This window comes from Rana temporaria, chromosome 3 (assembly GCF_905171775.1).
Source record: "Rana temporaria chromosome 3, aRanTem1.1, whole genome shotgun sequence".
Lineage (NCBI taxonomy): Eukaryota > Metazoa > Chordata > Amphibia > Anura > Ranidae > Rana > Rana temporaria.
The window spans coordinates 113,601,573-113,628,140 of NC_053491.1; the positions used below are offsets into that span (position 1 = coordinate 113,601,573).

Genomic DNA, 26,568 nt, shown 5'->3' on the forward strand with positions numbered 1-26,568 from the left:
TGGTCATCTGTAGCCACATGTTTTTTCAACATGGTCATCATGCAGGTGGCCTATAAGGTGATCCTCCGCTGGGTCCGGGCCTGTATAGCTCATTCAAACCCACCATATAGGTGACAGTTGCTTCAGGGGCTGTGCCCAATGCAGAAATGAGACCCATATTTGGTGGTCTTGCCCCCGATTGGTGGTCTTCTGGTAAAGGGTCTACGAGCTCCTCTCAACGCTGTTCCATGTACCCTTTCACAAAGACACCCAAAATGCACTTCTTCACTGCCCATTCCCAGGTTTCTTCTATTACCAACAGAATCTGGCCACCCAAAACTTTCAGCTCCAGTTTAGGGTTTTAAACACCAATATTAAAATGTATTTAAACCCAAAATGAGGCGTCTGCTTTAGTTTTAATTTCCCCCCCTAACTTTCATCTGGCAATCCTGTGAACAACACACTTCCTGTCCCTGTGTTGTTGCACTCCCCCAATGTTTCTATGGAAGGAGCCATGGTAGCCACCCATTCTTAACATCAACCATGTCTATCTTTAATCATCTCCATTACACGTGGGGCGATATGATGAGTAATTTACAAAAGAAAGTCACAGAAGTGCAAAAACATTGCATATCTGGCTCATGACTTGCAATGCAATGTATTTGCTCTTGGGTTTAGTTATGATTGAATGGCATTGTCGTCGAACACGCCGTTAGAAAAGTACTGTAAACATCCTGAAGTGTGCCAACACAGTTGAAGTTGGCTGAGAGCCTACCAAAGCCTGCTGTAAAACTTGTCTGTTAAACACACATGGGGAAAAAAATAAACAAACAGGAACATTCCTTAAAGTGGAGGTTCCCCTAAAAATAAACTTTTAACATTAGATTGAGGCTCATTTTGTCTAGGGGAATCGGCTAGTTTTTTTTAAAAACGAAGCAGTACTTACCGTTTTAGAGAGCGATCTTCTCCGCTGCTTCCGGGTATGGTGTTCGGGTCTGGGCGTTCCTTCTTGATTCACAGGCTTCCGACGGTCACATCTATCGCATCACGATTTTCCGAAAGTAGCCGAACTTCGGTGCGCAGGCGCCGTATAGAGCCGCACCGACCTTCGGCTTCTTTCGGCTACTCGTGACGTGATAGATGCGACCGTCGGAAGCCTGTCAATCAAGAAGGAACGCCCAGACCCAAACACCATACCCGGAAGCGGCAGAGAAGATCGCTCTCTAAAACGGTAAGTACTGCTTCGTTTTTAAAAAAAACTAGCCGATTCCCCTAGACAAAATGAGCCTCAATCTAATGTTAAAAGTTTATTTTTAGGGGAACCTCCACTTTAATTGAACCAATGCTCCAAAACCTGTTGGTTGAATCCTCACAAAAAGGTTGGCGATATGGGAAGCAACAACATAGGTTTTATGATGGTGTCTGGTCCTATAAAAGAAATAGATGTTCACATACCCCCGTGTCATCCCTCAGATCAGGAAATCTAGCAGCAGCAGATCTTTCAGCCATTTGATACAAATGATGACACTTTAAACTGTCTAAGATTTTCTCAAAGTCAATCGGACGGGAATGCACCACAGATGCAAAACACCTAGGGATTAGACAAGAGAAAGTAGTATTAGTGAGGACTTAAAGTGGAAGTGACCCCATAGATTTGACAGTTTAAAAAAAAAAAAACGGTTACATTCCCGAAACGTGCCAGGAATGTAACTGTCAGATTGGATGTGTTCTCAACCAAACTTTCAAACCATCCAGTGGCTGGTGTCATAACTGATGACATGTTCAGCACTATGGCAGTTGAAGATCAAACAGAGGTCAAGATGGCGACTTCCTTGGTTGAAAATGATAGGAGGGTTTACTTCCACTTTAACACTGCTACAGAAGGTAATTTATAAAAACTGAAACTCTCCATCCCAAGCAATGTTTAATTATTTCCGAAACAGGAAAATCTGAAAGACTAAAATGTATTAAGACCGCATTAAACACTTTGGGCCAGATCCACGAAGAAGTTACGTTGGCGTATCTATTGATACGCTGCGTAACTTCTAGGATGCTCCGGCGTATCTTTGTTTTGTATCCACAAAACAAGATACGCCTGAAGCTGAGCTAGATCCGACTGACGTACGTCTTAGTACGCCGTCGGATCTAAGGTGCACATTTACGCTGGCCGCTAGGTGGCGCTTCCGTTGATTTCCGCGTTGAGTATGCAAATTAGCTAGATACGCCAATCCACAAACGTACGTCCGGCGCATTTTTTTACGTCGTTTACGTAAGGCTTTTTTCGGCATAACGTTACCACTGCTCTATGAGGCATACGCAATGTTAGGTATGGACGTCGGGCCAGCGTCGAATTTTCCGTCGTTTACGTCATTTGCGCAAAACGTTCGCGAATAGGGCTTTGCGTAAATTACGTTCACGTCGTCTAGGCATTGAGCGGTCGTTTAATTTGAAAATTCGATGTGATACTGAGTATGCGCCGTACGAAAAAAAGCGAAATTTACATGGGGTCAAGCTTATTTTACATAAAACACGCCCCCCTGTTCCTCATTTGATTTAGGCGCGCTTACACCGGCAGATTTACGCTACGCCGCCGTAACTTTAGAGGCAAGTGCTTTGTGAATACAGCACTTGCCTCTCAAAGTTGCGGCGGTGTAACGTTACTACGATACGCTACGCCCATGTAAAGATACGCCTATCTACGTGGATCTGGCCCTTTATTTAGAAACATGGTGAATGCCAATAGATGCTTGGGGTTCTCTGTGGCTAATCTAGTGACTGAATTGCATTGATTTCGATTGGCATAGAGGAGATAGAGGGAGAAATTGATTTTCAAAAAAAAAAAAAAAATTCTGGCTAGTTGCTCATACTTAGATCTTTTCTTACATTTCACAGAGAGTCGATCTTTGCAGTGCTTGTGGCAGGTATCACCACATGCGCTAGTCCGTATGAATTGGGGCCAAGGGTGCAGCCTTCCCTATATCCAGATAGATGACACCACTATCTATATAAGAAAAGATCTAAAAGTGTCAGCGATTAGCCAGAAACTTCACAGCAGCGAAGATATTTTCCATTCACTCCGCCAAGATCATTTAAAAGATCATCACTGCCACCAAGGGAACATATTCACCAAATTTGTGTGGAGTCTTTGTATTGGACAACCTGCAGTGATCTGTTATTTATATTAAAAAGCACAATATGACAATCCTAAGCGGAGTGCCACTCAAAAGTGGAAGCTCCACTTGTTTGCTTTCTCCGTCCCCTCCAGTGCCACCTTTCGAGGGGAGAGGGGTGCGACGACGATGGGTGCCTGTTATTTGACAGGTACCCGTCCCCACTTCTGGGAGACCTGGCTGCGGCGAGGCCCCTTGGAAAATAGGCCCCCCTCCTCCACTGCCGGGCCAGTTAGAAAGTGCAGCGTGCATGCGCAGTAGGGAACCGGCTGTGAAGAAGAAAGGCTTCACTGCCGGTTTCCCTTACCATGAATGGCGGTGGCAGCACTTGAGAGCCGATTAAAAAAAAATTGACTGGGGTGCAGACATCGCGGAATCCCTGGACAGGCAATGGTCCTTATATTAAAAGTCAGCAGCTGCAGTATTTGTAGCTGCTGACTTTTATTATTTTGGTGGGGGGGGCTGGACCTCCTCTTTATGTAAGAGAGGCATATCCATTTGGTGAGTTGTAGTGTGTTGGGGTAGAGGTGGAAAACCGCATGCCATGGGTGGAATTTCTGTGAGCTTTGATTCATACAAATCAGCACTGGGTATATTCAGAGACTTTATGTTACTTATGCTGATGGGGTTTGTTCACAACGTTACTTTTTCTTTGACTTTTGTTTGACATCACTTTAGTTTGTTATCATATTGGGTGGCTGCAGTGAACACTTATTTGATGAAGTTAGAAGGTTTATTATTACGAAGTATAATTTTTCACCAATATTTTAACACTTAGGGCCAGATTCACGTAGGAGAGCGTATCTTTGTGCGGGCGTAGCGTATCCTATTTACGCTACGCCTCCGCAACTTAGACAGGCAAGTGCAGTATTCACAAAGCACTTGCTCCGTAAGTTGCGGCGGCGTAGCGTAAATCAGCCGGCGTAAGCCCGCGTAATTCAAATGTGGAAGAGGTGGGCGTGTTTTATTAAAATGAGCCGTAACCCCATGCAAATGAAGCGCTGATCGTACGGCGCATGCGCGCGCATGCTCAGTATCACGCCGAATTTACTCCCTAAGATACGCCGGCTCAATGCTTGTGACGTTACCTATGCACATCCCCATTCACGTACGACTTACGTAAACAACGTAAAAAGATACGCTTGTTCCGACGTCCATATTTTGCATTGGCTGCAGCTCATATAGCAGGGGTAACTTTACACCGGACGTAAGCCTAACGTAAGCGGCGTAGCAGGCGCAAGTACGTTTGTGAATCGGCGTATCTACCTAATTTACATATTCGACGCGTAAATCTACGGAAGCGCCCCTTGCGGCCAGCGTAAATATGCACCCAAGATACGACGGCGTAGGAGACTTACGCCGCTCGTATCTTGGCCAAATTTAATGCGTAACTGATTCTATGAATCAGGCGCATAGATACGACGGGTCACATTCGGACTTACGACGGCGTATGTGGAGATACGCCTTCGTAAGTCCTTTGTGAATCTGGCCCTTAGTTTTAAAGTGTCACGCTTTAGCATGGAGAGAGGTGACCGATATTGGTAAATATACTTTTTGAACTTATCAAACAGATATAACAAAACACTTTCAATTATACGATATATTTAGCTGACCCAAATGGAGGAAATAGGAGCAGTTCATTATTAGGGTTTACATACATTTTAAGCATTAGGGAAAAATGATTGCGTATAACATAGTCAGTATTTTGTATAAGAATACAAGCATGCACTTCTTACCTTACTAGATCCAGGATGTAACTTGGGTTTTCTGTAGCTATGCCATTCTTCTTAAGAATATTATCAACTTCTGTTACTGCTTTTGAGTCTTTAGAAACATATCGGTAATACAGCTTTTTCCATGGGATAAACTAATAACAGGAAAAAATGTAAATGAAAGTACAGCCGAATAGCAATATTTACATAGTGCTTGACAAAAATGTATTCACACTAGGGTGGGAGGTGCGGTGGCGATAAAGCACCGCTATTTCAGGGCGCTATTCAGCCGCTAGCGGGCGGTTTTATCCCCGCTAGCGGCCGAGAAAGGGTTAAAACCGCTTGTTGATTTCAATGGGCAGGAGTGGTGAAGGAGCAGTATACACACCGTTACTCCACTGCTCCAAAGATGCGGCAAGCAGGACTTTTTTTTTACGTCCTGCCAGCGCACTGGAGAAACAGCAGCCATTGTTTCAGGTCGGTTTGCAGTTGCTATTTTGAGCACAGTAGTGCCTGCAAACCGTCCCAGTGTGAAAGGGGTTGTAAAGGTAAAAAAAAAATCCCCTAAATAGCTTCCTTTATCTTAGTGCAGTCCTCCTTCACTTACCTCATCCTTTGATTTTGCTTTTAAATGTCCTTATTTCTTCTGAGAAATCCCCACTTCCTGTTCTTCGGTCTGTAACTACACACAGTAATGCAAGGCTTTCTCCCTGGTGTGGAGTGTTGTGCTCACCCCCTCCCCTGAGAGGGTGAGCAGGAGAGTCAGGACACTCTCTACATTGCAGATAGAGAAAGGAGCTGTGTGTTAGTGGGCATCCTGATTCACCTGCTCGCCCCCTCCCCCCTCAAGGGAGGGGGCAAGCACAACACTCCACACCAGGGAGAAAGCCTGACATTACTGTGTGGAGTTACAAACAGAAGAACAGGAAGTGAGGATTTTTCAGAAGAAATAAGGACATTTAACCACTTGCTTACTGGGCACATAAACCCCTTTCGTTCCCAGGCTTCAGCTTCCGGCACTGCGTCGCTTTAACTGACATTTGCGCGGTCGTGCGACGTGGCTCCCAAACAAAATTGACATCCTTTTTTCCCCACAAATAGAGCTTTATTTTGGTGGTATTTGATCACCTCTGCGGTTTTTATTTCTTGCGCTATAAACAAAAAAAAAAAAAAAAAAGAGCGCTATACTTGTTGCTATAATAAATATCCCAATTTAAAAAAAATATATATATATATTTTTTTTCTCAGTTAAGGCCGATACGTATTTTGACGTATTTTTGTAGGAGAAAAAAAAATAAAAAAATCGCAATAAGTGATGGCTTGGGCAAAAAGTTATAGCGCCTACAAAATAGGGGACAGAATTATTATTTTTTTTTATTATTTTTTTTACTAGTAATGGCGGCGATCTGCGATTTTTATTGGGACTGCGATATTGCGACGGACGTATCGGACACAAATTTGGGACCATTCACATTTATACAGCGATCAGTGCTATAAAAATGCACTAATTACTGTATAAAATGTGACTGGCGGTGAAGGGGTGAACACTAGGGGTGAGGAAGGGGTTAAATGTATTCCCTGGGTGTGTTCTAACTGTGTGGGGGGGTGACTGGGGGAGGTGACCGATGCTGTGTCCCTATGTACAAGAGACACAGATCGGTCTCCTCTCCTCTGACAGCACGTGGAGCTCTGTGTTTACACACAGAGCTCCATGTCCCTGCTGTGTTCCCGACGATCGCGTGTACCCGGCGGACATCGCGGCCGCCAGGTACACGCATCGGCTTCCCAGCGATGCGCCGGGACAGTGTTTACCCGCTGCGCGCCCCCCAGAGGCGTGTGCGGGTAATGCACTTTAAGACAAAGACGTCCAGTTGGCACCTGAGAGCCGCGCTGTTGATGTCTTTTGTCAATAGTGCGGGTCTCAAGTGGTTAAAAGCAAAATGGAAGGATGAGGTAAGTGAAGAAGGACTGCACTAAAGGTAAAAGGAAGCTATTTAGGGGGGAAAATGTTTACCTTTACAATCCCTTTAATGTGCCTTAAAATTGAAAATATTAGGACTGCAGACTATTCATTTTTACACATTCTACAGAATTTGCACTCTATGGGCCAGTTCACACCACATGCAGTCCAGTGCGGTTTTTTTTCTGCATCAAAAATGCATGGAAAGTAGGTTACATGGTTTTTAATGGCATAGTTCACACCAGCACAGTCAGTTCCGGGGCATTCCAGTTCGAAAAAAAAAGCATCAAAAAATGCACCGGAATACACTGGAAGGCATCAAAAATGCACTGGACCCCAGTACAGTGGAAAAAAAAAAAAAAGCATCTGGAAACACAAAAAATGCCCGGAACGTGGCAAAAACACGCATGCAGAAACCCATCCGGAACAGATCTGGAGTGTGTTTTTGTGGTGTGAACCAGCCCTAACTGTATATGAAGTATGAGGACAAAAGGGTCTACTGGAAAATGTAAAGGCTGTTACAGAAAGTGCTGCAAGTACCGCACTTTGCAGATATAACATTTTGTAATGCAAAATTGTGAAAAATAATCCTCTATGGCGGCGTACACACGGTCGAACATGTCCACTGAAACTGGTCCGCGGACCAGTTTCCGCGGACATGTCCGACCGTGTGTACGGCCTAGCGGACAGGTATCCAGCGGACAAAAGTTTCTTAGCAAGCTAGGAAACATGTCCGTCGGACATGTCCGATGGTTAGTACACCTAATCAGACATGTCCGCTGGTTATGACGTGTAACCAGCGTCCCGAAATCTCGCGCATGCGTCGAATTGATTCGACGCATGCATGGAAGCATTGCACTTCCGTGTTTGAGAACGTCGGTGTCTTCTACGTCACCGCGTTCTCTGTCCGCGGGGATTTTGGTCTGATGGTGTGTACACACATCAGACCAAAAACTCCCAGGAGACATGTCCGATGAAAACGGTCCACGGACCGTTTTCATCGGACATGTCTCCTCGTCTGTACGGGGCCTAAATAAAAATGGAGGCAAGTTAGTGTCAGCGGTAATCTATTTCTAATGAACTGCTTGTGTGTTCTTAAGTGCTGTTGAATTTTGTTTTCATCTATTGTGATTCAAGGAACTTATAAATTGTCAATAGATCTCTCTGCACAAACCTATGTGAAAAACCACTCAGACAATTGTCTTAATATTTGTGATTGCAGCTACAACTGACGCGTTTCTCACATCAAACCAGATACTTACATTTATAAACAAGTGCAGCGCAATTTTGTTATACATAAACCTGTAAATATTTTTAAATCGTCATTAAAATATGTACTTCCAAATAAAAAAAAATAAAAAAAATTTGTGTATGTCCTTTTTTGTTATGCCCTATGCACACGATCGGAAATTCCGACAGCAAAAGTCCGATGTGAACTCCTGAACGGAAATTCTGACCGTGTGTATGCTCCATCTGACTTTTGCTGTCGGAATTTCCGCTAAAACAAAAGATTAAGAGCTGGTTCCTATCGGAATATCCGATCGTCTCTAGCAATGCCGACGCATGCTCGGAAGCACTGAACTTAATTTTCTCGGCTCGTCGTAGTGTACATCACTGCGTTCTTGATGGACAAAAGTTCAGAGAACTTGTGTGACCGTGTGTATGCAAGCCAAGCTTAAGCAGAATTCCATTGGAAAAACCATCCAAGGTTTTTCCAACAGAAAATCCAATCGTGTGTATGGGGCATTACTGTTCTATGTAATAAAATATACATTAAAGTCCCAAAGCAACTGCGATTAAAGCCAAAGTGCAACATCCACTGCTTGTTATATCCTCCAGGTGAAAAGGACATACACAATTGTTCTTCATTTGAAATTTTCAATGAACTTATATTGAGAAGTTGTTTTACAAATCTGTACAATTTGTTAAAATGCATTTTCTAAAAGCTTGTCTGCCTTCTCCCACACATTTCTACTGAACAGTAAGAATGGTCATCATAGTAATGGGCCTCCTACTAACGCTGCCCGACTCCAGATATGCGAGTGCCCCCTGTGTCTGATGGCATCTATGGAGTCCCTTCAGAGTGTCTACTACATGCATGCTCCTGTTTAAAACTACAACACAGGACCTGCTGTCAATCACCACGGAGGAGGATACATATGACTTTGTGTCCCTCTTCCTCTGCCTCTGTGTGGTGCTAGTAAAGGACACATGAAAAACTGTAGTTCTAAGCAGAAGAATACATTGGTGCAAAATCCTCCTTTATAGGTCCTGGCAGGCACATACGTTCTGCTGTTAGCAGCTCATCTAGCAAAGAAAGAAAAGGAAAAAAAAAAAGGGGGTGGGGGGGGGGGGAATAGAAGAGGACTTCCACAGACAAACCGTCAGACTTTTGTCCGAATGGCGTTGGCCATGAACTTGTCTTGCATACAAATGGCACACAATTGTCGGCCAACAAACAAGAACGAAGTGACATACTATGTGAAACTTCTGCTCTTGAGCGCCACCCTTTGGGCACCTTTATTTTGCCTTTAGTACCAAGTTAATTCTTTCTCTGGTCTAATGAGGTTAACTGCCATTTTGTTTTTGGGAGGAAGAGACCACATAATATGGAAAAAAGTTGATACAAACCAATACATCATCAACTATTGCCTTCCATTCCTTACAGACGAAGCTCACATTCTGGTACAGGTCCTCAATAGGAAGGAAACCAAGAATATGCTGCAAGAGTTCCGTAGGAAACTGGCTTATTAGGTCATATGACTGACTGTTATCTCCAGTTCCTCCAAGGAGTCCATAGTGTGAATCAGAAAGCGAATCCAACAGGTGACCCATTTCATCATCGTCCTCTTCTTCGAAGAAATCACTGGAAGACATAGCTTCTTCTCCTGATGGATCCATATTTGGGTCTTGGCTCCAGCATTCCAAAGATGAAAAAGGCCGTTTTCGATTTGAAGCGGGTTTAGGAGAACCGTCCGTCCCATCAAACATGGCCACATCCTCATCTATATGACCAGAGAATAATGCATCGTCTTCTCCTTCCATTTCAGCTGTGTGGCTGCTATTAGATTTGGGACATGCGAGATCTGTACAAGCCACTGAACTATTCACACGAGCAGTTCTTGCAGTGCCTACATCAAGAGAAAAATATTAAGAGAAAAATCAAATACATTTTTCAAAATGTACTTAAAGCGGAGCTCCACCCCAATTACAAGATTATCTTAATTGTACTGCCGATCTTAAACATGCTAAAAACTGATGTTTTGGTTTTTCATATATGTACAGTACCTATATATTCCTCATCCTTCCGGTCTGCACAACTGTGGGTTTTCTTCCGGCATTGCATCACTTCCGGGAACCACGCAATGTGCTCTGGGAGCTTCTCTCATAGCTCCCTGTGTTCAGTTTCTGAGCCGTGATATCAAATATCGCGCGATTTCAGGACCAGGAAGTGACGCACGACATTAACAAAGGAAGGAGGGCAGGCGTTCCAAAAATCTGGGACATCAGCATCACCGCAACGAGGAAGTGCCTGCTTGTGGGCTTCTAATGCCCACAGTTAAAATGGCAATGGCACGAACAGCAGAATAAAAGTCTAAATTGCAGGCAGAATGGCAGAGGAGCGGACGTAGAACACCAAAAAACGTGAGTTTACATAAGCAGCGCTATTAACTATTTACTAGCCCTAAGAAAAAAAAAAAATTTGTGGGAGATCTGCTTTAACTGCCCACTGTCACACAGGGATTTTTTAATTTAAAGGGGTTGAAAAAGGTACAATTTTTTTTTCCTAAGTAGCTTCCTTTACCTTAGTGCAGTCTTCCTTCACTTGCCTCAACCTTCGATTTTGCTTTTAAATGTCCTTATTTCTTCTGAGAAATCCTAACTTCCTGTTCTTCTGTCTGTAACTCCACACAGTAATGCAAGGCTTTCTCCCTGGTGTGGAGTGTCGTGCTCGCCCCCTCCCTTGGACTACAGGAGAGTCAGGACGCTCTCTACGTTGCAGATAGAGAAAGCGTCCTGACTCTCCTGTAGTCCAAGGGAGGGGGCGAGCACGACACTCCACACCAGGGAGAAAGCCTTGCATTACGATGTGGAGTTACAAACAGAAGAACAGGAAGTGAGGATTTCTCAGAAGAAATAATGACATTTAAAAGCAAAATCGAATGATGAGGTAAGTGAAGGAGGACTGAACTAAGGTAAAGGAAGCGATTTAGGAAAAAAAAAAAGTATCTTTACAACCCCTTTAAGGATTCAGATGTGCGAAAGTGCACAATATACCCAACCATTGCATTTTAAGTTAAAGCCAGCTCTGTTTACATTGCTCCTCACTACAAACCAAAGCCAACAAAAGCTGTACTCATGGAGGCCTCATGCGGTTGATCAGAGTTTGGATTTAGCCAAGTGCCAGTTTGTGGAGTTTCTGGGGCTGTACACCCAATGCTTGGCATGTGCCATCTGCAGGACGGGGTCGGAGAGGGAAATTATTTGTTTATTATGGGCAACAGTCCGTAAAGGCAGACAAACCCTTTAATAGGATCTCTTCCAAATTAGTGTATGGACTACGTTTCCCATCTCATGGATTTAAACATATAGGGCCAGATTCACAGAAGAAGTACGCTGGCGTATCTACTGATACACCGGCGTATTTTCAAATTTGCCGCGTCGTATCTTTAGTTTGAATCCTCAAACCAAGATACGACGGCTTTTGGCTTCGATCCGACAGGCGTACGGCTTCGTACGCCTTCGGATCGTAGGTGCAATACTTTGGCGTCCGCTGGGTGGAGTTTGCGTCGTTTTCCGCGTCGGGTATGCTAATTAGCATTTTCCGTCGATCCACGAAGGTACGCGCGCCCGTCGCATTCTCTTACGTCGTCGCTAGTCGGCTTTTCCCGACGTATAGTTAGAGCTGCTATTTTGTGGCCTATATTTAGACCTGCCATGTTAAAGTATGGCCGTCGTTCCCGTGTCGAATTTTGAATTTTTTATTTATTTTTTGCGTAAGTCGTCCGTGAATAGGAAAGGACGCAACTAACGTCGACGTTCAAAAAATGACGTCGGTGCGACGTCATTTCGCACAAAGAACGGCAGGAAATTTCAAAACGGAGCATGCGCAGTACGTTCGGCGCTGGAGCGCGCCTAATTTAAATGATCCACGCCCCCTACCCGGATCATTTGAATTAGGCGGGCTTGCGCCGGAGGGATTTACGCTACGCCGCCGCAACTTTACAGGCAAGTGCTTTGTGAATCAATCATGTACCTGAATCTGGCCCATAAAGTGTAACTTTCCCCCCTACCCCATTTTGAAGGGAGTAAAGACGGGTTATAACCCTGGTCAGATGGCAAAAAACAAAAAAAACAGAGTCCCATTGAGGAGAATTTGTTTCATTTCCTGTCCCATAACCAAAACAAAAAGTGAGAGGTAATCCCTCCAAAAGTGAGGGAATCCTGGGTGTCACCAGCGCCACTGGAACTAGTGTTCCCATTGGAGGATTTCTCCTCTATTAAGGTATGTTGTAAATACAAAATTTGGCATTTTCTTAGCTTTACTTTTGTAGATAATGGTAAACAGGAGGATGAATGTTTTGCCTTTAGTTTTTCTTTAAAGTGGCGTTCCACCCTAAAAATGAACCATTAACAGCTTGCCTTTAATGTAAAAAAAATAAAGTTCCTGGTCCTAGGTGGTTCAACTTCCTGTCCTAAGACCCCATTGCCTCCTGGGAGATGATGACACTCATTTCCCAGGAGTCTCTGGGCATTACTGTGCCAAAAAAATAAAAAAATCGCCCAGCATGCACCTCTCCCTGAAAACCAGGAAGAACAAGGAACTGGGCTTCACATGCCCACACATATGATGGATACGATCACAACATGAGCTGGAGGATATAAGGCAAGTGTTTGCAATGATTTCTGGAACGACTGGGGTGCTATGAATATGTTTTAGGGACTTTTTAATGTGATTAATTTTAGCTTGCAAAAAAAAAAAAAAAATTATGCCTGTAACCACTTCCGCTCCAAAAGGTTTACCCCCCTTCATGACCAGGCCATTTTTCTGTGGTACAGCACGGCGTTGCTTTAATTGACAATTGCACAGTCGTGCGACACTGTACCCAAATAAAAAAAATGCACTGTCACTGTGCTGACGACACTGGCAAGGAAGGGGTTAACATCAGGGGCGATCAAACTGTGTTCCCTTTCTGTGTGGGGGGTGGATTAACTGTATGAAGATAGAGAACTGTGTTCCTGCTTAGCAGATATGTCTTTCTTACTAGCAGAACGGTTATCTGCCTTGTTTACACCGCCGTTCTGCCTCTCTCGTTCTGCTGATTGGCTCCTGCTATGTCCAACCAAAGTGGAATTTGCCCCTTTGCGCATGCATGCCCCAGACCCGAAGGGAAAAAATCAAAAAAAAAAATCACGTACAGGTATTACAGACGCTGGGGCAGATCCACATACATACGCTGCGCCCGGCGCAGATGTCAAATACGCTACGCCGCTGTAACTTACTTTGAGTTGGTTTGAATCCTTAACGAATTTGCGCCGTAAGTTACGGCGGCGTAGTGTATCTCTCGCGGCGGAATTCAAATTGGGCGGGTAGGGGGCGTGTTTCATTTAAATGAATCGCGTCCCCGCGCCGAACGAACTGCGCATGCGCAGTCCGTAAAAACTCCCAGGGTGCATTGCTCCAAATGACGTCGCAAGGACGTCATTGTTTTCAACGTGAACGTAAATGGCGTCCAGCCCCATTCACGGACGACTTACGCAAACGACGTAAAATTTTCAAAATTAGACGCGGGAACGACGGCCATACTTAACATTGAGTACGCCACCATATAGCAGCTTTAACTATACGCCGGAAAAAGCCGAACGGAAACGACGTAAAAAAATGCGACGGGCGGTCGTACGTTCGTGGATCGTCGGAAATAGCCAATTTGCATACTCGACGCGGATTACGACGGGAACGCCACCTAGCGGAAGCCGGAAAATTGCATCTTAGATCCGACGGCGTACGAAGACGTACGCCTGTCGGATCTAACACAGATGCCGTCGTATCTTATTTTGTGGATACCAAAACAAAGATACGATGCGCCAAATTTGAAATTACGTGGCGTATCAAGAGATACGCCGGCGTAATTTCTTTGAGGATCTGCCCCGCTATTTTTAGCCCAAAAATGCCTGAAAAATGCCTCCAGTGGAGAATGCACATTAAAAGTAGAATTATAGGCAACACTTCCCCCCAATTTTGATTAGAACACCTGTCAGTTTTTACTGCTGCCTGATCCCCAGTTAAGGAGATTCACCATCTTTATTTATCCTGTTTACCATTATCAGGGACAGTAAAAGAAAATCTAACATTTTGGTTTGTCCCCAGGAAAGAAAGAGGAGAAATCTTCCAATGGGGACACTAGTTCTGGTGACCTGGGGGTTCACTGAGGAATTCCCCTAATTTGTAGGGATTTCCTCTCACTTCCTGTTTGGTTATGGCACAGGAAGTGAAGAGAAATCTCTGCAATGGGACAAAGATTGCCTATAGTTCTACTTTAAAGCAGTAGTAAGTTATTGATTGTTACCTACAGGTAAGCCTATAATAAGGCTTACCTGTATGTACAGTAAATATCTCCTAAACCTGCACGGTTTATGATTAGTGATGGGCTTGGGCATGTTCGGATTGAACACCACCACTCCCGGGCAGCGTGTGTATGTGCAGCTGCCGGTCAGGATACGCCTCACTGCCTATAATTGGTGGTGTGAAGTGACAGCTTCCCTTCCCGAACACACCCGAGCCCATCACTAGTGAAGATGGAATCCCTGTCAGCGCTGACACCGCACTACTGGAGGGCTTCACATTAGGCAAGACTTTCAGAATGTGCTTGTATGCGAGGCATATGAGCACATTATGCTCTTCAATTGCAGGGAGAAGATTGTTTGTTTTCTTTTTTTTGCAGTTTACTACCACTTTACAGAGGTTCATAAAGTTTGATAACATTAAAGTGATTGCAAAGGCAGAAGTTTTTTTTTTTTTTTTATCTTAATGCATTCTAAAGGATACAAAAAACGGTGTGCAGCAGCCCCCCTAATACTTACCTGAGCCCCATCTCTATCCAGCGATGTCGCACGAGAGACTCGGCTGCCCGGGACACTTCCTGGGTGAGGCAGCAGCGGAGCGCCATTGGCTCCTGCCAAAATCGGTGAACCAATAAGGATAGAGGGCTCGAGGCTTAGCTACGGCTCCATGTCTGAATGGACACAGGGAGCGGTGACTCGGCTTGTGTGCCCCCATAGCAAGATGCTTATTGTGGGGGCAGTCAGGAAGGAGGGGCCAGGAGTGCAGAAGAGGGACCAGAGATAAGGATGATCTGGGCTGCTCTGTGCAAAACCACTTTACAGAGCAGGCAAGTAAAACATGTTTGTTATTTTGAATTAAAAAATAAAGACTTTAGTATCACGTTAATGTATTCTCTCCATGATCAGCTCCCCTCCCCCTTAAAGGGGTTGTAAAGAAACATTTTTTTTTTCATAATAAGCATCCTTTACCTGCAGGCATTCCTCTTTTCACTTCCTCATTGATCGTTTTTGCTCAGAAGTTGCTCTATTTCTTCTCCGTTTTGCTCACTTCCTGCTTGTCTGATTGTTACTCACCACCGTGATGGGAGGCTTTACTGCGGTGGTCAGTAAACGTGCTCACCCCCTCCTGGGAACTACATCTGTGCGGCAGGACGCTCTCTATGTGTTAGAGACTTCAAGGAGGTGTGAATTACTGGGCATGCCGCAATGCACACTGGGAAATGTAGTTCTTACATGAACGAGCGCCGCAAACCAGGAAGTGAATGAGAGAACAGAAACTAGAACATCGGAGGTGATATAGATGAAGGAATTTAATAGGTATTTACTCGTTTTTTAACAGAATCATTACACTATTCTGTCTGTCTACCTTGCAGACATTGGGGGGGATTCAGGTACGACTTGCGCCCTCTTACGGAGGCGCAGTGTACCGGTTTAACGCTGCGCCTCCGTAAATTACCTGCGCTACACTTCATTCATGAAGCAGTAGCTCCGTAATTTGCGTGGGCGCTCCCTAGAACTGCCCGGCGTAAGGGCGCGTAATTTAAATGATCCAGTAGGGGGCGTGGATCATTTAAATTAGGCGCGTTCCCGCGCCGAACGTAGTGCGCATGCTCCGTCGGGAAACTTTCCCGACGTGCATTGCGGCAAATGACGTCGCAAGGACGTCATTTGCTTTAACGTGAACGTAAATGGCGTCCAGCGCCATTCACTTAACGCAAGCAACTTAATTTTCAAACATCGCGACGCGGGAACGACGGGTATACTTAGCATTGGCTGCCCCTGCTAATAGCAGGAGCAGCCTTACGCGGAACCCGACGAACGCAAACGACGTAAAATGCGTACGCAGGGCGCGCGTAGGGTTGTGAATCGGCGTGAGTATGCAATTTGCATACTCTACGCTGACCACTACGGGAACGCCACCTAGCGGCCATCGTAAGAATGCAGCCTACGATACGACGGCATAAGAGCCTTATGCCAGTCATATCTTAGGCTGCAGTCGGCGTAACAAGCTTTCTGAACACAGAAAAGTCGCTACGCCAGCGCAACCAAGCAACTGCGCTGCGTAACTATGGTTACGCAGACGCAATTGCTTACTGAATCCACCCCATTAACTTTAGGCAAATTTTTTTTTCCTTTACAACTCCTTTAACTACTTGCCGACCGCCCACCGTCGTTATACGTCCTCACTTTAGAGATGAATATCTCGGTAACGGCAGCAGCTGCTGCCACAATCGAGATATTCATCTCTTCTGTGGGCGGCCGTGTTAACGATAATGGCGGTCTTCGCGGCGGATTCGCCGCGAGATCGCCGTTATCGGTGGCAGGAGAGGGGCTCCCGCCGCTCTCCGCCGCTTACCGTAGCCGTCGGTAGCGGCGGAGGAGATCGCAACCATCCGGCTGGTGAGCGGGGACGAGACTGAAGGAAAAATCTCCTTCGCCCGTCCCCATAGCTCCGCTGGGCGGAAGTGACGTCAAAACGTCAGTCCCGCCCAGCGTCTTAAAGAAACATTTTTTTTCTTTGTCATTTGAAAAAATGACATTTCCACATTTTTTTTTTTTTTTTTTTTTTTGCATTTAAGCCCAAATATGAGATCTGAGGTCTTTTTGACCCCAGATCTCATATTTAAGAGGACCTGTCATGCTTTTTTCTATTACAAGAGATGTTTACATTCCTTGTAATAGGAATAAAAGTGATAATTTTTTTTTTTTTTTTTTTTCAGTGTTAAAAATTCTAAAATAAATAAAAATAAATGCGAAAAGCAAAAAAAAATTATTTTAAAGCGCCCCGTCCCGACGAGCTCGCGCGCAGAAGCGAACGTATACGCGAGTAGCGCCGACATATGAAAACGGTATTCAAACCACACAAGTGAGGTATCGCCGCGATCGTTAGAGCGAGAGCATTAATTTTAGCCTTAGGCCTACTCTGCAACTCAAAAAATGCAACCTGTAGAATTTTTTAAACGTCGCCTATCAAGATTTTTAAGGGTAAAAGTTTGACGCCATGCCACGAGCGGGCGCAATTTTTAAGCGTGACATGTTGGGTATCATTTTACTCGGCGTAACATTATCTTTCACAATATATAAAAAAATTGGGCCAAATTTATTGTGGTCTTATTTTTTCATTTAAAAAAGTGATTTTTTTCCAAAAAAAGTGCGCTTGTAAGACCGCTGCGCAAATACGGTGTGACAAAAAGTATTGCAATGACTTCCATTTTATTCTCTAGGGTGTTATAAAAAAAAATATATAATGTTTGGGGGTTTTAAGTAATTTTCTAGCAAAAAAAAATGGTTTTGTCTCGTAAACACCGACTCTGAAAAACAGGCCCGGGGCTAAAGTGGTTAAATACTTACCTGGCTCCTCTTTTGATCCATTGCTGTGCCCTACTGCAGTAGTGCTGGTCTCTCTTCCTGGTCTCACAGGACACAGCCATTAGCTACTCCTGCAGTCAAATCCTGGGAGAAGGGAACAGGAGATGGGGCTGAGCCTTGCTGTGCATGTCTGTGGATGCACACAGCCTGGCTCAGTGCTGCTCTTACACAAGTGCCCCATAGCACACATCTTGTTATGGGGAGGGGGAACTCAGAGAAGAGGAGGAGCAGACAGCGCTAGTGGGGGACCCCAGAAGAGCAGGTAAGTAGAATATATGTATTATTTTAATATAACTGCTTTAACAGGTGGTAAGTCCTACCTCTGGGCCATGACTTGCTCCTACTACGAGGATATAGGCCTTTGTTTACATCCTTGCTGACTCTCCATTGATAAAATGGTTGAGTGAGAGAACATGAACCCTCTCTGCTCTGGGCCAATTCTCGACAATCCCACTCAGTCAGATGCTTCCGCCTTTTCACTATATGATAAAAAATAAATAAAATTAATTTATAAAAGTTTTTGACTGAAAGCCAGTACAACTTCACTTATTATTATTATAATAATACAAAATGTAAAAAATGTATATGCCAACTGTTTACGCAGCGCTTTACAACATGAGGGCAGACACTACAATTCAATACAGGAGGATCAGAGGGTGCTGCTCGTTAGAACTTACAACCTAACCTCGACTACTGCAACTCTCTCCTCACGGGATTACCTTTTAAATAGTCTATCCCTCCTTCAGTCCTCTATGAATGCTGCTGCCAGACTGGCGCCCCAGGACGATGTCAGATTAGTGCCGAAACGCATCGGGAGGAGCAACGTGCTGACGTCACCGCAGTGTTTTCATCCATTTGTATTGTTGCCGGCCGGCCTCATTTTTTTTTTTAATTAAGTCCATTTACGCTTTGTAAGCGATACTGCTTTTTAGTTTGAATGAACAACCATTTGGTTTTACCTATGGCGATTTTCCCTGCATTTTTTCTTTCTGCGTTAAAGCGGAGGTTCACCCGATTAGGTCACTTTGTATGTTTCACTAGTCCCCCCGATGTATCCAACGATTTCGCTGTTCACAAAAATTCTAAAAATCTACATACCCTGTTTGTAGCAGCTCGACCAGGCACTTCCTGGTTGTAGGGTTGCGGGACTGGGCGTGTCGCTTAGCTCCGCAAAGCATTTTGGGAGCTATCACGTGTGCCTCAGAACGATGACGAGACACTTTTCATTTCAGCAGCCAGAGGAGAAATCTTGCGATATTTCGAACGTCACATGACTGCACCCGGTCATGTGAAGATCATGTGACCGGGGGCGGATACAATTCGCCCATTGTAAACACAGCGGGGAGTGTCCTTTTCAGGACGCTTCCGGCCGTTGTCCTAGCAACTCTGCAGTGTTGACGGCGAGCCTCGCCGTCACACTGCGCATGTGCGGGATAGAGTGGTGAATGCTGGTACAGCATTCACTGCATCCCGGAAGATCCTACAGGAGGGCTTCAGAGTGCCCGGAGTAAAGATGGCAATGTCCATCACAATATTTTATAAAATATCTTTCTGAGGGATATCGTCCTGCTAGCGGCTGCGAGGATGAGACTGGCGAGTACTATTTTCTTTGTACCACCAGCGTTTCAAAAAGGTATTTAAAAAAAACTATTTTGCCGTGGAACTCCCGCTTTAACATCGCCTCTTGTACCGTATGCGGGTCCACAAGCTGTACCTCCAACCACCTTCCCGACCAAACGGCTTACTGCGTCATGTGACCAGATCGGTTATCTGTAGTCTTTAGAGGAAAAGGCCCTGGCTGGGTATTAGCCACTCCGTGTGGTGGAGTCACTGTGTTTGTTTTAGAAAAAGTCACAAGATTTTCACTGAACTTTTGGCTGTCTGGTCCGTTCTCCATTGGAGGAATCCTTGGCCCGGATTCAGATACATTTGCGTATCTTTCGGCGGACGTAGCGTATCTCAGATACACTATGCCGCCGTAACTTAGGGCACAATTTCCGTATTCAGAAAGAACTTGCGCCCTAAGTTACGGCGGCGTAGTGTATATGGGTAGGCGTAAGCCCGCCTAATTCAAATGTGGATGATGTGGGCGTGTTTTATTTAAATTACTTGTGACCCCACGTAATTGACGTTTCTTACGAACGGCGCATGCGCCGTCCTTGAACGTTTCCAAGTGTGCATGCTCCAAATTACGCCGCAAACTGTCAATGCTTTCGACGTGAACGTAACTTACGTACAGCCCTATTCGCAAACGACTTACGCAAACAACGTAAAATACGACGCTGTTTGTACGTTTCCGACATCCATACCTAACATGACTTGCCCCTGCTTTGAGGGGTAACTTTACGCCAGGAAAAATCCTTACGTAAACAACGTAAAAAAATGCGCCGGGCGGACGTACGTTTCTGAATCGGCGTATCTACCCAATTTGCATATTTGACGCGGAAGTCTAGGGAAGAGCCCCTAGCGGTCAGCGTAAATATTGCACCCTAAGATACGACGACGTAGGAGACTTTACGCCGCTCGTATCTAGGCAACATTGAGGCGTATCTGATTCTATGAATCAGACGCCGAGATGCGACGGCCCGCATTTAAAGTTACAACGGCGTATCTAGAGATACGCCGTCGTAACTGCTTTCTGAATCCGGGCCCTTAAGTTTTCAATGTCTATTGGAGGACTTTATATAAGTTACATATTTCAAAGTTTGGGACTTTTTTCCCCCCCATTCACATTTTTTATTCATATATTTTGGTTTAGGTTTGCTTATTTGGCTAACGTGTCATTTTAAGGCCCCTTTTACAAGGTCGGACCGTTGAGGTCCGCCTGTGAGTTTTGTCGGCGGACCTGAACGGCTGCTCCATACATCTCTGACATCCGACCCAATCGGATAAAATCAGACGGGTGGCGATACGTCCCCATCTGTCCATGGCGGATCGGATGAGATCTGACGAACACGGACATACTGCTCCGTTTTCGTCTGATTTCTCCATAGGAGACAGCGGCACTGGACAAGCCCCTCCCCGCTCAGTGAGCAGAGAGGGACCCGTCATCCGCTGGCTCAGCGGAGAGATCTCCCGCTGAGTTGGCGGACCGCTGAAAGTGGATCTGCCCCGTGTGGAAGGGGCCTAAGAGCGCAGCCCACTTTATATTTATTGTTTTCTGTGTGTATTTCATTTTGAGTTGCTGCTATTATTATTAGAATTGTTGCCAACGCAGTTCTTTTTTTTTTTTTTTTATATTCATAGGCCCAGATTCTCAAAGACTTACGACGGCGTATCTCCAGATACGCCTTCGTAAGTCCGAATGGCCGCCGTCGTATCTATGCGCCCGATTCATAGAATCAGTTACGCATAGATTTGGCCAAGATACGAGCAGCGCAAGTCTCCTACGCTGTCGTATCTTTACGCTGGCCGCTAGGTGGCGCTTCCGTTGATTTCCACGTTGAATATGTAAATGAGCAAGATACGCCGATTCACGAACGTACGTACGCCCGTCGCAATTAGTTACGCTGTTTACGTAAGACATACGCCGGCGTAAAGATAAAGCTGGTCTCTAGGTGGCGCAGCCCATGCAAGGTATGGAGGTCGGAACAAGCGTATCTTTTTACGTCGTTTACGTAAGTCGTACGTGAATGGGGGCTGTGCGTAGGTTACTTTCACGTCACAGGCATTGAGCCGGCGTATCTTTGGGCGTAAATACGACGTGATACTGCGCATGCGCCGTTCATTCGGCCATGCATCCACGTGGGGTCACGCTTAATTTAAATACAACACGCCCACGACCTGCCTACTTTGAATTACGCGCGATTACGCCGGCCAATTTACGCTACGCCGCCGTAACTTAGGACGCAAGTGCTTTGTGAATACAGCACTTGCCTCTCTAAGTAGCGGCGGCGTAGCGTAAATAAGATACGCTACGCCCGCACAACGTAAAGCCGCCCTACGTGAATCTAGGCCACAGTGACTCCAGCTTGGGCTGAGACAGAACTCATCTAAAGCTGCCGATACACTAAACAATCTCCTTTAGATTGACCAAAACCACATAATATGAGGACAATCCTAAACAATACTTTCAATTTGTATGCAGACATAGTTTATGGTAGATTGCCCAATCAGATTGTATAGTCACTTTAAAAGTATAGATCCCTCTATCTATCGATTATCATGTCTTATAGATAAGACATGATAATCAATGCTGTGCTCCCCATATCGATCCAACAGGAAATCGTCACTTTAAATAGTGAAAGTGACAGCGGAAGTATCCGGTGACCCTCCCCCCAGTCACGTGTCTTACAGGGTACATTTGGGGGAGGAGGGGGTGTATATATGCACAGTACATGTAACCCCCCGATCGGCCCTACTTTGTTCAGCGATCCATTCGTAGTTCCTCCGCTCATTACAGTCCAGCCATATGTCTCCCGGATCATGCCCGCCACCGTCCAATCACCATCACCGAACACTGACTCCGCCCAACCGAACCCTCCAACAAGTACACAGGGTTCCATCCTGCACATGCGCACACGGCGAACATTGCGTTCCAAGCATTGCGACCCGCCCCTGAACGGGCGTGGTTTATCGTCTGGCTGAGTTTGTGATTGGATGGGAGGGGAAAGTTGCGCCTATCCGGTTGTCCCCGGCAGGGAAGCTAGTGCAGTGTGACAGCTGTAGGAGTCACGTGGCGCTGTCATCGTATAATATTGGAATGCCGATGTGTATGTGAGCGATCGGTGTCCATGTGTCAGCAGCGATCTGAAGTGGACAACCAGCTTTGAAGGCTCCCCTAACCAATGACATTCCTGTACATGGGAGATGATCCACGCAGCGGAGAATCCGACTCGTCCTGATCGGCCATGACCCGGGAGGAGCAGTACAGACACATCGTCCGACTCGTCCAGGATGGTCGGCTCCAGGATCTGCACACACACGGGTCTCTATTCAGTGATATCTCCAGGAAACACTTCGGGAAATCCGGGGATACATTGTTACATTATGCTGCCAGACATGGACACCTACCTATAGTGACTTACCTGCTGGAGGGTGTGGCTATGGATGTGGAGGGAATGAACAATGACTACAAGAGAGCCCTCCATGAGGCGGCATCTATGGGGCACAGAGACTGCCTGCTATACCTGCTGGGGGAGGGGGCCCAGGTGGACTGTCTGAAAAAGGCTGATTGGTAAGCGATCCGCCAATAAGTCTCACTATAACCAATACTATGGGATGGGGGGGTCATTGTGCATTCAATAGAGAATTAAAGCGTTATTAAACTCCAAACCAAAAATCTATTATATTGCAGATTACCAATCATGTGGTGGCTGCATTAGTTTTTCCCACCACCGTTTTCACCTGGTGATCTGGCCGGCAGCAACACACACACTATATTGTAGAAAAAAGTGCATCGCCAAAAGACTGAGGTCCCCCTAAGTAGGGGATCCCCAAGTAGTATGTAAACGTGATCCTAAATTGGGCCTAGATATCACATCTGGTCCACAATGAATCAAAAAACATATATAAATAGTGAAATAAAATATATAAATTAATAAGGGAATAATTGTACCCCCCAAGTGGGCCGGAATATGACTTCCAGTCCACAACGTGTATACAGTGATAAATCTATATCAAAAGGTGTATATTCTGAATGCCATAACTGTGTAATCACAAAGTGAAGAAACAAATCAATGCAACCACATAAGTAGAAATGTATAGTCCAAATCCGGCACACAGGAATGGTGTTTTATATTCACATAGGTGGATGGGAGAACGTTATCCCCTCTATAGTCCCATTCAAACACACAGGAATTGTGTATGTATTCTCCTAGGTGGGTAGTAAAACGCTATCCCCTCTGTCAAATATCAGCACATCTCCGGGAAATTGATAGTTTAACCACTTCCATACAGGGCACGTATACACCTTCCTGCCCAAGCCAATTTTCAGCTTTCAGCACTGTCGCACTTTGGATGGCAATTGCGCGGTCGTGCTACACTGTACCCAAACAAAATTGGCGTCCTTTTTTTCCCACAAATAGAGCTTTCTTTTGGTGGTATTTGATCACCTCTGCGATTTTTTTTTTTTTTTTTTTTTTTTTTTTTTTTTTTTTTTTTGCGCAACAACTAAAAAAAGACTGAACATTTTGAAAAAAAATATGTTTTTATTTTTTTCTGTCATTTTTTTTGTAAATAAGTAAGTTTTCGCTTTCAATTACGGGTACTGATATGGCGGCACTGATGGGCACCGATGAGATGGCACTGATGGACATCGATGAGGTAGTACTGACGGGCACAGATGAGGTGGCACTTATTGGCGGCGCTTGTATGCGGCACTGATGGGCACACATAGGCGGCACTGATGGGCACACATAGGCGGCACTGATGGGCACACATAGGCGGCACAGATGGGCACTCATGGGCGGCACTTATGGGTGGCACTGATGGCTACTTATGGGTGGCACAGGTGGGCACTGATAGGTGGGTACTGGGCATGGATGGGCACTGTGGGGTGGCACTGATGGACACTGTAGGGTGGCACTGATGGACACTGGGGCGGCACTGATTAACCTATGTTGCCAGTCAGTGCCCATTTGTGGGCACTGATTGGCATCTTTTTTTTTTTTTACAGCCTTTTTTTTTTTTTTTTTTTGAGCCTTTTTTTTTTTTTAACTGCCCTTGTTTTTTTTTTGGTTTTTTTTGAGCCTTTTTTTTTTTATCTGCCCTTCCCTGGTGGTCCAGGGTGGGCATCCCTGGTGGTCCAGTGTGGTGATCCGAGGGGGGTCTTCGCTGATAAACAATCAGCGCGAACCCCCCCTGTCAGGAGAGCAGCCGTTCGGCTCTCCTCTACTCGTGTCTGTCAGACGCGAGTGAGGAAGAGCCGTCAACGGCTCTTCCTGTTTACATCGTGATCAGCCGTGATTCGACACGGCTGATCACGTGGTAAAGAGTCTCCGTGAGAGACTCTTTACCGCGATCGGTGTTGCGGGGTGTCAGACTGACACCCCGCAACAACGATGGCCGCGATGCGTGCCCCCGGGGGCGCGCAGCGGCTCAGAATCCTGAGGACGTCATATGACGTCCGGTCAGGATTCTACAACCACTTTGCTGCGGTCAATCTGTCATTGGCGGGTGGCAAGTGGTTAAAGTAACGGTAGATTAAATACGCTTACCAGCTGATGTAGACCCACAGCTCACCATACGATGGGGGGTCCTCAAGGCGTGTGTGGGCCGACTGCCCTCCCTGGTCTCTGTCTCGGATGTGTGTCCTTGTGCAGGCAGTCCAGACAAGTTCTTGGTGAGGTCCCAGGGAAATATCCAAAACGAAATTTCCAGTGATGTATATCTTGTAATGGGTAATACTCATACAGGATTCAATCAAGGAGAAGGCAAAAAAGAAAGAGGGGAAACAGATCCTCATAGCGTAAAAAGTTTTAATTAAAAATCCAAAAAATACACTTTAAAAAGTTCCAAAACAGGAAATCCAGAAGTCGCACGTGTAATAATCCACATAGGTAAAAAAGTTATTCACCAACTCACAGCAATACTCCACATCGAGGAACAAAAAATCTATGTAAAGGAGTCCAATTGCGCAGTGGAAACAAGATCCAGTAAAACCCGACCGGTTTCGTCACTCAACTGGGGTGTATGACCTTTTGATATAGATTTATCACTGTATACACGTTGTGGACTGGAAGTCATATTCCGGCCCACTTGGGGGGTACAATTATTCCCTTATTAATTTTATATATTTTATTTCACTATTTATATATGTTTTTTGATTCATTGTGGACCAGATGTGATATCTAGGCCCAATTTAGGATCACGTTTACATACTACTTGGGGATCCCCTACTTAGGGGGACCTCAGTCTTTTGGCGCTGCACTTTTTTCTACATTTTATTTCACAATTTTCCATTGTTGTGTTGGCTGCCTCACTATTTGTAGTATTTATCTATTTTCACTTAACCTTTGTAGTTTAGCGCAATATATTTTTTATAATATTTTTTTACACACACTATATTACCAAAAGTATTGTGACGCCTGCCTTTACATGCACTTGAACTCTGGCGGCTCTAGGCTTTGTGAGGCCTTAGGCAAAACTTGACATGGGGCCTCCCTCACGCACATGATGGGGAAAATAATTCAAAGACAAGAGCCTCTTCGCTCTCTTCCCCCCGCCCCCCCCCCCAACCCTGGCCGGTGGTTAGGGGAAATGGGGGGGAACTGCGTGCAGAGGGGCTTATCGGAATCTGGCAACCCGCTTTAACAAGGCGGCCCCCAGATCCTGCTCTTTAATAACTAAGGGGCGGATGCCACCTGGTGAACCCGTCCCCTTGTGATGTCATTGCCTGAGGGCATTATTGACGTCACAAGGGGTGATGTTGTGCTATGGCGCATGCGCCATTCGTCCTGGGCACTATTCGATGGGGTGGCACTTATCGACGGAACACTGGCAGACGCTGTGACATCGGGTAGAAATCAGCTTTTTTTAAAAAAAAAAGCACAGACACTGACATGTTATCTACTTGTGCCATTTAGAGAACACCCCCCTGTGTCCTGGGCACCCGGAAGAAGCCAGGGAGAAGATGTCAGTGAGGAACCTTGGGAGGTTCAGATCATTAGGTGGGAGGGGCGTCTTTGTGGTTTTAGTTCTGCTTTCAATTGGCTGTTTTATACATAAGAAATGCACAAAAGAAGACTGACTCTTACAAAATCGCACCGCACTAATAACGGTGCTGCAGAAAACAGTTGGGCTGCCATTAAAGCGGAGGTCCACACAAAAAGCGAACCTCTGCTTTTCAGAACCAATAGAATACATTTTCCTTTGG

General features: G+C 45.4%; 2 protein-coding genes across 4 annotated transcripts in view; one reads left to right on the forward strand and one right to left on the reverse strand.

The window, feature by feature from the left end:
• Positions 1–22,267, reverse strand: part of FBH1 (F-box DNA helicase 1) — a 72,500-nt gene extending 50,233 nt beyond the window's left edge. Inside the window, exons 1-5 of one of the 2 annotated variants that reach the window (XM_040343278.1) lie at positions 22,115–22,267; positions 18,074–18,232; positions 9,453–9,952; positions 4,886–5,016; positions 1,435–1,570 (exon numbers count right to left, since the gene is read on the reverse strand). In XM_040343278.1, coding sequence (XP_040199212.1) covers positions 1,435–1,570; positions 4,886–5,016; positions 9,453–9,952; positions 18,074–18,232; position 22,115 — 927 coding nt within the window. In that variant the 5' untranslated portion in view covers positions 22,116–22,267. The remainder of the gene's footprint in view (positions 1–1,434; positions 1,571–4,885; positions 5,017–9,452; positions 9,953–18,073; positions 18,233–22,114) is intronic. The other variant, XM_040343280.1, reaches the window with a different exon arrangement.
• Positions 22,268–22,381: 114 nt separating this feature from the next.
• The window catches only part of ANKRD16 (ankyrin repeat domain 16), a 33,372-nt gene continuing 29,185 nt past the window's right edge, over positions 22,382–26,568 (forward strand). Inside the window, exon 1 of one of the 2 annotated variants that reach the window (XM_040343281.1) lies at positions 22,382–22,929. In XM_040343281.1, the coding sequence (XP_040199215.1) occupies positions 22,604–22,929 (326 nt within the window). In that variant the 5' untranslated portion in view covers positions 22,382–22,603. The remainder of the gene's footprint in view (positions 22,930–26,568) is intronic. The other variant, XM_040343282.1, reaches the window with a different exon arrangement.